We start from the raw sequence: 12,983 nt of genomic DNA on the forward strand, positions 1-12,983 counted from the left end.
TTTCAGGTTCTTTCTTTTCCTTTACCTCCCTGGTTTCTGTAGTTATGTCTGGATACATACTCACTTATCAGAATTTGGTTCTAGGATCCACATACGAGGGAAAACATGTCGAATTATTTTCTGAGTCTTTGTTACTTCACTTAGTATAACAGTTTCTAGTTCCATCCCATACCCTGCAAATTTCGTGATTTCATCTTTCTTTACTGCTGAGTAAAACTCCATCGTATAAATGAACCACATTTTCATTATCCACTCCTCAGTTGAGGGACACTTAGGTTGCTTTCATCTCCTAGCTGTTGTGAAATGAGCAGCAGCAAACAGATGTACAAGTGTCTCTGCAATAGGATGAATTCTTTGGGTATATGCCAAGGAATGGTATAACTGGGTCATGGTAGTTTCATTTGTAGTTTTTTAAGCGTTTTCCACACTGTTTTCCATAGGGGTTGAACAAGTTTGCGCTCCAACCAGCACTGAATGAGCATTCCCCTTTCTCCCCATCCTCACTATCATTTGGTATCATTTGTTCTCTTGATCCTAGCCAGTCTGATTGGGGTAAGGTGATACCTTAGGGTGGTTTTAATTTGCATTTTCCTAATTACTAACGATGTTCAACACTTTTTGAGGTGTTTCCTAGCCATCTTTATTTCTTTCTTTTAGAACTCTCTGTTTAGATCTTTAGCCCATTTTCACTTGGGTAAAATTAAATTTTTTTTTTTTTTGGGGTTTTTTTTTTTTTTTTTTTTTTTTTGCTCTTTTTTAGACAGGGTCTCCCTGTAGCCCCATCTGTCCTAGAACTCACTATGTAGACCTGGCTGGCCTTGGAACTCCCAGAGATCCGCCTGCCTCCGCTTCCCGAGTGCTGGGACTAAAGGCGTGCACCACCATGCCCAGCAAAGATGAAATCTTAAAGTGGTTTTAATTTGCATTTCCTTAATTAGTAATGGTGTTGAACATCTTTTAAGATGCTTCTTAGCTATCTTCTTCTTTTGAGAACTCTCTGTTCAGCTCCTTAGCCCATCTTTTAATTGGGTTACTTCCTTTCTTGATTCTTTGTTTTTTGAGTTCGTTATGTATTCTGGATGTTAAACCTCTGTCAGATGTGTAATTTGTGAAAATTTTCTTCCATTCTGTAAGTTTCTCTTCACATCCTTCACTGCTTCTTTTGATGTACAGAAGCTTTTTAGTTTAATGAGGTCCCATTGGTTGATTCTTGATGTCATTTCCTGAGCAATTGATGTCCAGTTTAGAAAATCCTTTCCTACACCTTGGTTGTAGGTTATTGCCAATGTTTTCCTCTTTCAGTTTCAGAGTTTCAGGCTTCACATTAATCCATTTGGCATTGAATTTTTTCCAAGGTGAAAGATAGGGGTCTAGTTTCATTCTTCTGTATGTGGAGATCCAGTTTTGCCAGCACCATTTGCTGAACATGCTGTCTTTCCTCCAGTGAATGTTCTTGTACCCTTTGTCAAATATCAGGTGGTTTTGTTCCATTGGTCTATGGGTCTATTTTTGTGCCAGTACCATGTTTTTTATGACTATAGCTCTGTAATACAGTTTAAAATATGGTATAGTGATTCCCGTGCTCAGGGTTGCTTTGGCTATCCGAGGTCTTTTGTGCTTCCGTATGAATCTTAGGATCTTTTTTTCCAATTCTGTGAAAAATGTCATGGGGATTTTGATTGCCATTGCATTGAATCTATAGATGACTTTTGGTAGGATGGTCATTTTCATAATATTAATTCTTCCAGTCCATGAGCTGGGATTGAGGTTATTGACCACTACACCTAGCACATTCTTAGTGTTTTTAGTTCTTGGGGATAGTGATATTAATTTGGGAGGAAGGTAGTATAACAGCCAAAGAACCCTGGGTTATCAAGAGACTTGAGCTATGGCTCCTTGTAGATCTTATGACAGAATTTTCAAAGCTTTTTCTTACGAGGTTGTTCTAGATCTACACATACTATTAGTAGGGAGAAAGCTGGTTTCAAATAAAGAATTTTGGAGTTTCTGAATACTGTAGTTTCTGAAAATTGTAGGGCGTCAGCTTTATGTGAGTGTTCTACATTTGTGTGATTTTTCTCTCTTCCTAGCCAGGTGAATTGCAACTTTTGACTACTTGTACTTAGTAATAAAGATATTATTGAAGTAAGGTGTTCTGTTTTCATAAAAAAAATTCTCCAAAGAGAAATGTGACTGCATGATTCTAGATTCAAAAGTAGCTTTTTTGGATTTTTTTTTCCTCCCAAGACAGGGTCTCTGGTCCTTGATGGCCTAGAATTCAACTATGCCTCCAGTTTGTGACAATTCTGCCTCAGCCTCCCAAGTGCTTAGGATTACAGTGTGTGTGTGTGTGTATGTGTGTGTGTTTGCTGGGAATTAAACCTCACACATATAATTATTCTACCACTGAACTATATTCTCAGCTCTTAAAAAAAATTTTTAGGTTTATTAGTATGTGTGTGCACCCATGTGCTCACGTACATGTGCCGCTGCACACAAGTGGAGGTCAGAGCATAACTTTGAGGAGTCAGTTCTCTCCACCTTTATGTGGCTTGCTGTTGTCAGGTGGCCTGCCTGCTGAGCCATCTTGCCGATGCCCCAACCTTTTGGATTTTTCAGACTAGACATAGTGTGCACAATAGGAAGAAAGCACATTGGTCAAACTGGGCATCCCTTTGTTTCCTTGTGAAACCGGAATCATTATCTAGATGTTAGGAATAGATTTGCTCAAGATTTGTTAAAGAAGCATGCTGTGTTCTAAAATAATTGTAGATCTTTGAAATACTTTTAGATAAAGAAACCATTGGCTGGGTGCCAGGAGTGTAGTTCATGTTTTCAAGAGATTATTAAGCATATATTCTTTTTAAATTGTGTACTTACTTGTTTGGTTATGTTCTACTAAGGTGATCTTCAAGGACTACTTAGAGTGTAGAATGTTTCATCTGGCAAGATAAAGTGAGCTACTTGAGAAACTAAAAATTAACTTGTCTGAGAAAGTAGAAGTCCACCCTTCTATTTGTTTGGATAGGACATCTGGAACTTAAAGGTTCAGAACAACTCTTGATGACTGTTATTCTTTCTCTTTTCTAATTTTTTAAATTATTTCATGTGTATGATTGTATTGCCTGCATGCATATAAGTGCACCCATGTTGTGCAATGCTGGTGGAGGTCAGATCCCCTGGAACTGGAATTATGGGTGGTTATTAGATGCCATATGGGTGTGGGAACCAAACCTGCAGGAGTCCTCTGCAAGAGCAGCCAGTGCTTTTAACTACTGAGCAGCCCCACCTGTTACTTTGTTAACAAGAAACTTAGTTCTCTAAAATCAGACTATCAGAAACTTTGCTGTGTAGAATTGTGTCAATAAGAATAAAACATTGTACCTTTTGTCAGGAAGATCGAATTCATTTTGACACAGACAGCTAATTTTTGTTCTTCATTGTCCACATCCAGGATCCCTTTGGCCTGTACATTTGAGATTTCTCTGTCCCAAGTTACTTGTTTTTGTTTGTTTGTTTTGTTTTTGAAGCAGGGTCTTCCTAAATAGCTAAGGCTGCCTGGAACTCCTAATCTACATGCCTCAGCCTTCCAAATGTTGGGATTACAGGCATGTGCTACCACACCAAGTGTACACAAGGCTTCTTCTGGGAAAGAAAAAAAAAAAAAATCTAACCAGTTTAGCTTAGTGAATACTCACTGAAAATCCTTGTGACCTTGCAAGAAAATATTTTCCTGTATGGTAGAACTCCGTATGGTAATTTCATAAAATAATAAATCTTGGGAATAAGGAGTGACATATAAACGTTAATACTTAGTTAAACCATTTATATTTATTACTTTAAAAAATCTTTTTGAGACAGGGTCTCCTTATAACCCCAGCTGGCCTGGAACTCACTTTGTAGACCAGGCTGGCTTGAAGTCACAGAGCTCTGCCCCCCACCCCGCCCTGGGATTAAAGACGTGTGCCACTGTGCCCAACTATATTTATTATTATGTGTATGAATGTATTGTCTGCATGTAGGGGGGTGCACCCGTGCCATGCAGTACCCCTGGAGATCAGACGAGGGCATCAGATTCCCTGGAACTGGAGTTACAGAGGGTTGTTAGCCTGCCACATGGGGTGCTAGGAATCAAACCCAGGTCTTCTGCAAGAGTAGCCAGTGTTCTTAACCAATGAGACATCTCTCCAGTGGTGTCCATACAGGAAAATACTGACTTTCAATGAGTAAAATATTCACTGAGCAAAGCTGTTTAGATTCTCCACCACCCTACCGCCCCCCCCCAAAAAGAAGCCTGTATATACTTGGTGTGGTGGCATCTGCTTTTTACATTTCTTATGTGTACATGTGTGTCTGTGTTTCTGAATGTATCTAGTGAAGGCCAATAGGCCTGATCCCCCTGGAGCTGGAATTACAGATGTTTCTGAGCCACCCCTTATAAAGATAACTGGGAACCAAACTCCTCTGCAAGAGCACTCTCCAGTCCCTAGGCTAAAACATTTAACAAGTCAATTAAATACACAGAAGAACTGGAATTCCTCATGTTTGGCACAGACTTTCATTTACACCTGCCCAGAACTTAATTCATTTGAAGAATGTGGGAGTTGGGATATGTGAAATGACTTAGCAGGCAAAGGAAGGAATCAGCTCCCACAAGTTGTCCTCTGATCTCTGCATGATTGCAGTTATTTGTTTATATTAATACTAATTGTTTTTTTTTTTTTCAATAATGAAAGACAGAGGTATTGGATCCCTCAGGAACTAGAGTTACAGGTAGGTGTGAGCTGCCTCTCTTGGTTACTGGACATTGAACTTAAGTCTTGGAAGAGCAGTACCTGCTACCTGCTCTTACTGCTGAGCCATCTCTACTGCCTTAAAATTTTTTAAATGGAAAGAGGAGTTATTTCTTGGACTGATTTTCCTTTATGCTGAATGTGCTAGGCAAATACTCTACCAGCTTTGAATTTTTAAAAATATTTTATTTTTATTTTATGTGTATGAATATATGGCCTGCATGTAAGTAGGTACACCCGTGTTGTGCAATGCCCACGGAGGTCAGAAGAGGGTGTCGGATCCCCTGGAACTGGAGTTAATTATTTATTTTGTTTATGTGGATGTGTGTGTATGTCAGAGTGTATATATGTACACCACGTGCATACAGATGCCCATGGAAGTGAGAAGAGTGAGTCAGATCCCCTGGAACTAGAATTAAAGGCTGTTGTGAGCCATCCAATATGGGTGCTAGGATCTGAATCCCCATCTTTTACAAGAGCAATTAAGTGCTCTTAACTACTGATACAACTCCCATGATGCTCTCCTCCCCCCCCCCCCCCGGGTGGTCTTTGAGACAGGGTCTAATTCCCTGTAGCCCCAGCTGTCCTGGAACTACTATGTGTAGACCAAGCTGGCCTTGAACTCACAGAAGTCCACCTGACTCCACCGCCCAGTATGGTGCAATTTTAAAATATGAAGTTATAAGACAAATTTATACTCGGTGGTTTTCTACTGCAAAGTTATACTTTTGGTCTCAAACATTAACTCTTTAAAGTGCTGCTCTTTTAAAGTCAGCTGTTTAGAACTTATGCAGTCAGAGATGACTGTGGATCTTTTTTTTCTTGTAAGGCATGGTCTCCCTATAGACCAGGCTGGCCTTGATCTTAGAGTAATCCACCTGCCTCTGCTTCCTGAGTGCTGGGATTAAAGGTGTGCACCACTATCCTTGGCTGCTGACTTTGAATTTCTGATCCTCTTGCCGCCCCCTGGAATTACAGGCCTGTAAGTAGACCTGATTTATGCAGTACTGGGTGTTGAACCTCAGGGCTTCATGCATGCTAAGCACTCTACCAGATGAGCTACAACCCTAGCCCTGGTTTTTCCTCTAAAAACCTCACCCCTTTCACATCTTTTTGTTGTTGTTGTTTTTTGGGGGGTTTTTTTGTTTTGTTTTTTGTTTTTTTGAGACAGTGTCTCCCTGTAGCCCCAGCTGTCCTGGAACTCACTAGGTAGACCAGGCTGGCCTCAAACTCACAAAGATTCTCGTGCCTCTGCCTCCCAAGTGCTGGAATTAAAGGTGTGCGCCACCACGCCCAGCATCCTTTCACATCTTTTATGAACTTGGGGACACTGTTATGAAGATTTTACTACATCTTTTGTTTGGAGGAAATCGCATGAAGAAGGTACTTGAAATGTGTAATATATGTGATGAGTGAGTTGTTAAAACTGTAGTATATAGTTCAAAGAAAAAAATGAAGTGAACATAAGTTAAGAAATGTTCTGAGGAAAACAGGACAGGTTAGACAGTAATTAATCCCACCTAGTCAGTGGACAGTAGAGTCTGGTTTTACCTCATTTAGAACCATTTAATGATTAGAAATTTCTTAGTGTCCAGCTGCTTTGGAGATCATGAAAGATTTTAGTTGTTCTCTTTAGGGATCTTTGTTGACAGGATACAAGGTTGGATAAGATTGTCTAGGATCCAATAGGTCTAAATCGTAATCTAAATATCATATGTCTCCTACCACACCACTAGAATTCAGTAGATTTTTATCAGTGTTCAAACTCTAAGCAATTTTTTAAAAATGTTTTATTTTTATCTTATGTGTATGCGTGTATTGCCTGCATGTAGGTAAGTGCACCTACAATGTCGTGCAATGCCTGCAGAGGACAGAAGAGGTCAGATCCCCTGGAACTGGAGTTACGGACAGTTGTTAGCTGCTCTGTGGGTGCTGGGATTCAAACCCAGGTCTTCTACAAGAACAGCCAGTGTTCTTAACCGCTGAGCCATCTCTCCAGCCCCAAGAAGCAATTTTTATTGAGGCTAGCCTGGGCTACAGAATGGAGCCCCTGTCTCATAAAGGGGAAAAAAAGCTATTACAATAGAGCCAGATGTGGTGGTGCACACCTGTAATTGCAGCATGTGGAAGGCTTTTTAAAAGGAAGATCACTAGTTTGAAACCAATGTAGGCTACATACTGGGACTGTATTTCAAAACAAAAGTTTTTTTAAATTTTATTATTTTTATTTTATGTGTACGAGTGTATTGCCTGCATGTATGTGAGTGCACCCATGTTGTGCAGTGCCATGCCACGAAGGTCAGAAGAGGGCTTCGGATTTCCCTGGAACTGGAGTTAAGGATGGTTCATAGCTGCCATGTGAGTGCTGGGAATCAAACCCAGGTCCTCTGCAAGAACAAAGTAGAAAGGGCTGGAGGGATAACTTAGTTGTTATTTGCTGCTCATTGTAAACACATAGTGAGTACCTATATACTCCATAACCAGTTTCACGAATATTAAATACCTAGAATTAGTACTTAAATCATTCTTTTAAAAAATATTTTATTATTTTTTATTTTACATGTATGAATGTATTGCCTGCATATGTCTGTATGCATTCATATTATGCCCTTGTAGGTCAGAGAGGGTGTCAGATCCCCTGGAACTGGAGTTATGGACAGTTGTTAGTTGCCATGTGGGGTGCTGGGAATCAAATCTGGGTCCTCTGTAAGAGCAGCCAGTGCTTTTAACTGCTGAGCCATCTCTCCAGCTCCTAATGAATCATTCTTAATAAAATATTTACACTATTATTAACTAAAATGTAGCCTTTTACATATAATTTTGTTTTCCTTAATGATAAATTCATCCCCTGAATAATTAAAAGTCAATAAATTAACATTAATAGTTAATTAGCTTAGGGTAATATGCTTTTGGAAGAAGACCATAGAGATAAATTGATACTCTTAACTTTTGACAAAGTATTTTTTTTTTACTGCTCCTATGATCACCTTACCTAAAACAATGTTTCTCACATCTCTCCACTGTTAAATGATATTTTATATTTTCTTCATAATCCAGTATATAGGTACTCACTATGTGTTTATAGTGATTCTCTATTTGTAATTGTAGCATTTTTCCTCAAGTAAAATATTAAAAACTAAAAAAGAAAAAAGTAATTGCTGCTCTTCCAGAGCATCCTGCCACAACCATCCACAACCACCTGTAACTCTAGCTCTAGAGAATCTGACGTCCTCTTCTGGTATACATTCATCTTTAAAAAAATAAATAAATAAAAAGAGCTGGGCTTGGTGACACAAGCCTTTAATACCAGCAGAGGTAGGCAGATCTCTGTGAGTTCCATAAAGGACACCCCCCACCCCCCAAAAAAGGCAAACAAAACTAATAGAGTAAAGTGAAGAAGATGCCATGTTTGTCAAAGTCAAAAACAATTTTTCTTCTGACGGTGAACCCAAATCTGGAACTCTTGTAATTACATCTCTTTTCTAAAACCTTGGTTCTTGAACTCTTGGTGGAATTCTAGTAGAAATATTCACACAAAAACATAACACCTGAAACAAAATCAGGGACTTAGCAGTTATTATAGTACAGTTTTCTTTGTTGTTTTCGCTTGCTGTTTATCTTTTAAAATGCCGATTAGTGGGGCTGGGGAGAGATGACTCAGTGGTTAAGAGCACTGGTTGCTCTTGCAGAGGATTCAGATTAGATTCCTAGTACCCATAATAGCAGCTAAAAACTATCTGTAACCCCGGTTCCAGGGGATGTGACACCTGGTCTGTTAGACACTGCATGGTATGGGTACACTTAACATACATGTAGGCAAAACTCATACAATAAATAAGCTGGGTGTGGTGGCACATGGCCTTTAATTCCAGCACTTGGGAGGCAGAGGCAAGCAGATCTGAGTTCAAGGCCAGCCTGGTCTACATAGCAAGTTGCAGGCCAGCTGTAGCTACAGGGAAACCTTGTCTCAAAAAGACTAAAATAAAATGAAATAAAATAAACTGCTAGTCATGCATCAGCAGATTGATTTCAGCACCTGGTAGGAGTTTGTGACTGACAGATTGAAAAGCGTTGTTCTAAAGATCTCATTCATCTAAAAAAATGAAGTGAGGTGTTTACAACCAAGCAATTGATGGAATTAGAAGTCAGGTTTTTAATTTTAAATTTTTTTAATTTGTATTTTATGTATATGAGTGTTTTGCCTGCATTTATGTGAGTATACCACGTATGTGTAATTCTCAAGGCCAGCATCGGATCCCCTGGAACTGGAGTTAGAATTTAAAATAATTAGCTATAGGATAAAAGTGTCAGTTCAGTCAGCATTAACTAAACAATACAGGAGATTAAGTAGTAGGCTTTTGTCCTTAGTTTAAGAAAATGGCATGTTATAAAATTTAAGGTCCTTAGGCCAGGCACAGTGGTGCATGCCTTTAAGTCCCAGCACTCAGGAGGCAGAGGCAGATGAATCTTTGTGAGTTCAAGGCCAGCTGGGGCTACAAGGAGACCCTGCCTCAAAAAGACCCCCCCCTGCAAAAAAAAAAATCAAGGTCCTAACGATTAGGTAGATTTGCAAAGGCTTATTACAAAATAGAGCTGAGTTCTATGTGGTCTCAGTTATTTTTTCTCATTTTTAAAATTAAGGTTAGGCTCATCATTTAAAAACATGGTAATTTCCATCTCTAAAACATTGTGATCCTTAATTCTCAGAACAGAATGCTTTTTCTTTCAGCAGACAAAAAGGATATTCTTGGTACATGAAAACAACATTCTGATCTTTAAAATTATTTGTGTATGAGTGAGTGTTTTCCCAGCATGTATGTAAGTACACCTGTGTCATGCAGTGCCTGAAAGGTTAGAAGAGGGCATTGGACCCCCTGGAACTGAAGTTACAGGTGGAGGTTAGCCACCATGTAGGTGCTGTGATTCAAACCCAGGTCCTCTCCTAGAGCAGTCAGTACTGTTAACCACTGAGCCATCTCTCCATCCCCAACATTCTGTTGTTTTTTAAAAAAAATTAGCCAGGAGTGGTGGTGTGCCTTTAACCCCAGCACTCGGGAGGCAGAGGCAGGCGGATCTCTGTGAGTTCAAGGCCAACCTGGTCTACATAGTGAGTTCCATTACAGCTGGGACTACAGAGAGACCCTGTCTCAAAAAGACAAAAAAAAAAAAAAAAAATTACTGGGCCAGGCATGGGCGAGCATACCTTTAATCCCTGTACTCTGGAGGCAGATGCAGGTGGATCTCTGAGTTCAAGGCCAGCCTAATCTAATATAGCAAGTTCCAGGCCATATGGACCTACAAGGAGACCCTGTCTCAAAAAGATCCCCCTAAAAAATTTTGCTAGATTTATTTATACCTGTATGTGTGTATGGGTGTACACGTGGCCACAGCGTTTATGTGGAACCGAAGGATAACTTGTGGGAATCTCTTCTCGTATCATGGAGGTCCCAGGGATTGAAATTAGGTGTGACAAGTGCCTTTACCACTGGCCCCCAGCGTTCTGTCAGTATTTAGTAGAAAGAAGTTGATAAAGTCCTACTGGGGTGGAGGAAGACACTGTTCAAAGAGCATCGCCTATAACCCAGGCTGGCCGTGAACTCGCTGTAGCTAAGGATAATAATTGACTTCCTGATCCTCTTTCCTTACCTCCCAAGTGCTAGGTTTGCAAATTTGTACCACCATACCCAGATTTTAAAATCCTGTGCTTTTAAACTACTTTGATTTACCTACATTTGGGACCAAATAGCTCATTGTGACCAAGTTAAGTTTTTTAAAATTTCTTCATGTTTTATTTGGGGTGAAAAACTACTTATCAGAGCCATCTCTCCAGCCCCTCAAGTTATATTTTCAGTCTAAGTATGCAGGCTTGTCGGCTAAAGTAAGTACAGACAGTGAAGATATGACAGTTTCTGTGTTCTTTTGTATTGCATGTTTCCTTGAATTACAAATTTTCTTCTAGTGCAAACTTTAGCCTGTTTAATGGCTCTCCAGTTGATTTAAGTGATGGAAATTTACTTGGCACTTAATTCCAGGACAGTCCTGAGTATTCTGTATTCTTCCTGGTTTATAGTTGAAGAAACAAGTTAATGAGGAAAAAAAAAGTCACTTATTTAAAGACTTAGAACTAATAAGTGACAGAATCAGGATTCAGTGTAGTTCTGTCGTATGTGCTGTTGAAATTCTGTATTTGCTTCAGTTTCTATGTGGTAGTTTGAGACCTTAGCTCCTTCTGTAGCACAGTGGGGAACTCATGTAGACCAGGTTGGCCTTGAACTCAGAGATCCACCTGCCTCTGCCTCCTGAAGGATGGGATGACAGGTATATACCACCACTCCTGGCTATTTCATAATGTTTAGTTGTAGTCTAATAAGATGGTTTCTTGGTATTTTGGCTAGAAGTAGAACTTCTCAATGGCTTTGTACTTAAGTAGCCCTCCTCTTAAGAATTAGATTTATATCCTGATAGACCTTAATTTCTAGTTTTCATAGGAGCAAGTTAATAAAAAATGTACTTGCATCAGGCATGGTGGCATATGGCTTTAATCCCAGCAGGGGTAAGGGATCTCTTGAGTTCCAGGCCAGCTAGGGCTACAGGGAGACCCTGTCTCAACAACAGGGGGAAAAAAAAAAGCAAAATAAAACATCCTTTGACTAAAACAGTGAATGTTTTTCTTCTTTCGAATGAAGCTTGGTATCACCATGATATGAGAGTATTGTTAATGACTATATTATATATTGCTCAAAAACTGCTTTTACCTAACAGTAATATTGTTTTGCAAGTACAAGTGTTCATGTGTTTAACAGTAAGAATAAAATAACACTTGAAATTTTGGCTAGTAAATAGAGTATGCTGTCTGTATAGTGAATACATGTGAGTGAATTCCTTTGCTGTTGTGTGTTTGGGGAGGTGGAAAGTGCAAAGCTTCAGAAGAACCATATCACTGAGGTGTATAGTATAAGAAGTGTAGTTTGACATGCTTTTGGATTAACCTACTCTTTCTTGCAATAGTGTGAAATACTTTTGTAAAAGTGGAGGAGATGAATATTTTGGTGAATTAGAAGTCATGCTTTTTATTTAAATTTGTCTCTTCTTTCTACAGAAATAGGAAGGTCGTTGATTATTCACAGTTTCAGGAATCAGATGATGCAGGTATGTTTCAGGCACAGAACTGCCATGTATTTGCCCTGCTTTTAGAAGAAATCTCTTTGAGACAGGGTCTTCCCATAGCCTCAGCTGGCTTGGAACTCACAGAAATGCCCCTTCTCTACCTCCCAGGTACTGGGATTAAAGACACTACCACACTCAACATAGAAGAAGCCTCTTAATTCTTGATTTAAAACAACCAGATTTCTGTGTCAAAACAACATGAACTTGAATGAGATAAGGTCTGCTATGTAGCCCAGGCTAACCTCAGCCTCATAAGTGCTGAGATTATATGTATGCGCCACTCTGCCTATGTAAGATAATAAACACTTGAGCAAATTGTTTTCTTGTCTAGTTTTAGAATCCAAAGGTTAGATGTCTAATAACTGTTGCAATATTTATTATGTAAGACCCTCTTGCCAGTCGGACACAGTAATGCCACCCTGTACTCCCAGCTATTCAGGAAACTGACGCAGGTAGATCACTTCAGCCCAAGAATTCCCAGACCAGCTATGACATCACAGCAATACCCTGAATCAAAAACAGGAAGTCTGCTGTTAACACAGTAAAACCTATACCTGAAAGTGTTATGGTTTTTGCATAATAAAGTAATAAATTTTGTCATATAATTTTACTTTATATAGTATGTATACTTTGAAAGAAGTTAGAAAATGCAGAAAGATATACAAAAGAATTTAAAAGCCTGATATTTAATACTATTATTTAATCCTATCTCAGAGTTAATACTAACACTAATTAATTGCACTACATGCCAGTAATTGTTTTAAATGTTTGCATTTAATAAATGCTTTACTAGAGCAATCCTGTTGATAGGAATCTACTGTTTCATTTACTGTTAGGGAAACTGAGGTAGAGATGATACTTGGGTCTCCTAGTTAGCATGTGGCTATCTTGTACTTTCTGTTAACTTTTAACCTTCTATCTTTTTCATCTGTTAAAAATATAAAGTCCAGCAAGATGCAGTGAGTAAAGGCACTTGCTGCTAAGCCTGATGACCTAAATTCAATCCCTAGAACTCACATGGTG

At 39.1% G+C, this 12,983-nt stretch overlaps 1 protein-coding gene across 4 annotated transcripts in view; it reads left to right on the forward strand.

The window, feature by feature from the left end:
• Nucks1 (nuclear casein kinase and cyclin dependent kinase substrate 1) overlaps window positions 1–12,983 on the forward strand; it is a 37,498-nt gene that overhangs the window by 9,238 nt on the left and 15,277 nt on the right. For all 4 annotated transcript variants that reach the window (XM_008823310.3, XM_017795656.2, XM_029558753.1 and 1 more), the window contains exon 2: window positions 11,893–11,942. In XM_008823310.3, coding sequence (XP_008821532.2) covers window positions 11,893–11,942 — 50 coding nt within the window. The remainder of the gene's footprint in view (window positions 1–11,892; window positions 11,943–12,983) is intronic.

This window comes from Nannospalax galili, unplaced genomic scaffold, assembly GCF_000622305.1.
Source record: "Nannospalax galili isolate Female #2095 unplaced genomic scaffold, S.galili_v1.0 scaffold309, whole genome shotgun sequence".
In the NCBI taxonomy this organism is placed as follows: Eukaryota; Metazoa; Chordata; class Mammalia; order Rodentia; family Spalacidae; genus Nannospalax; species Nannospalax galili.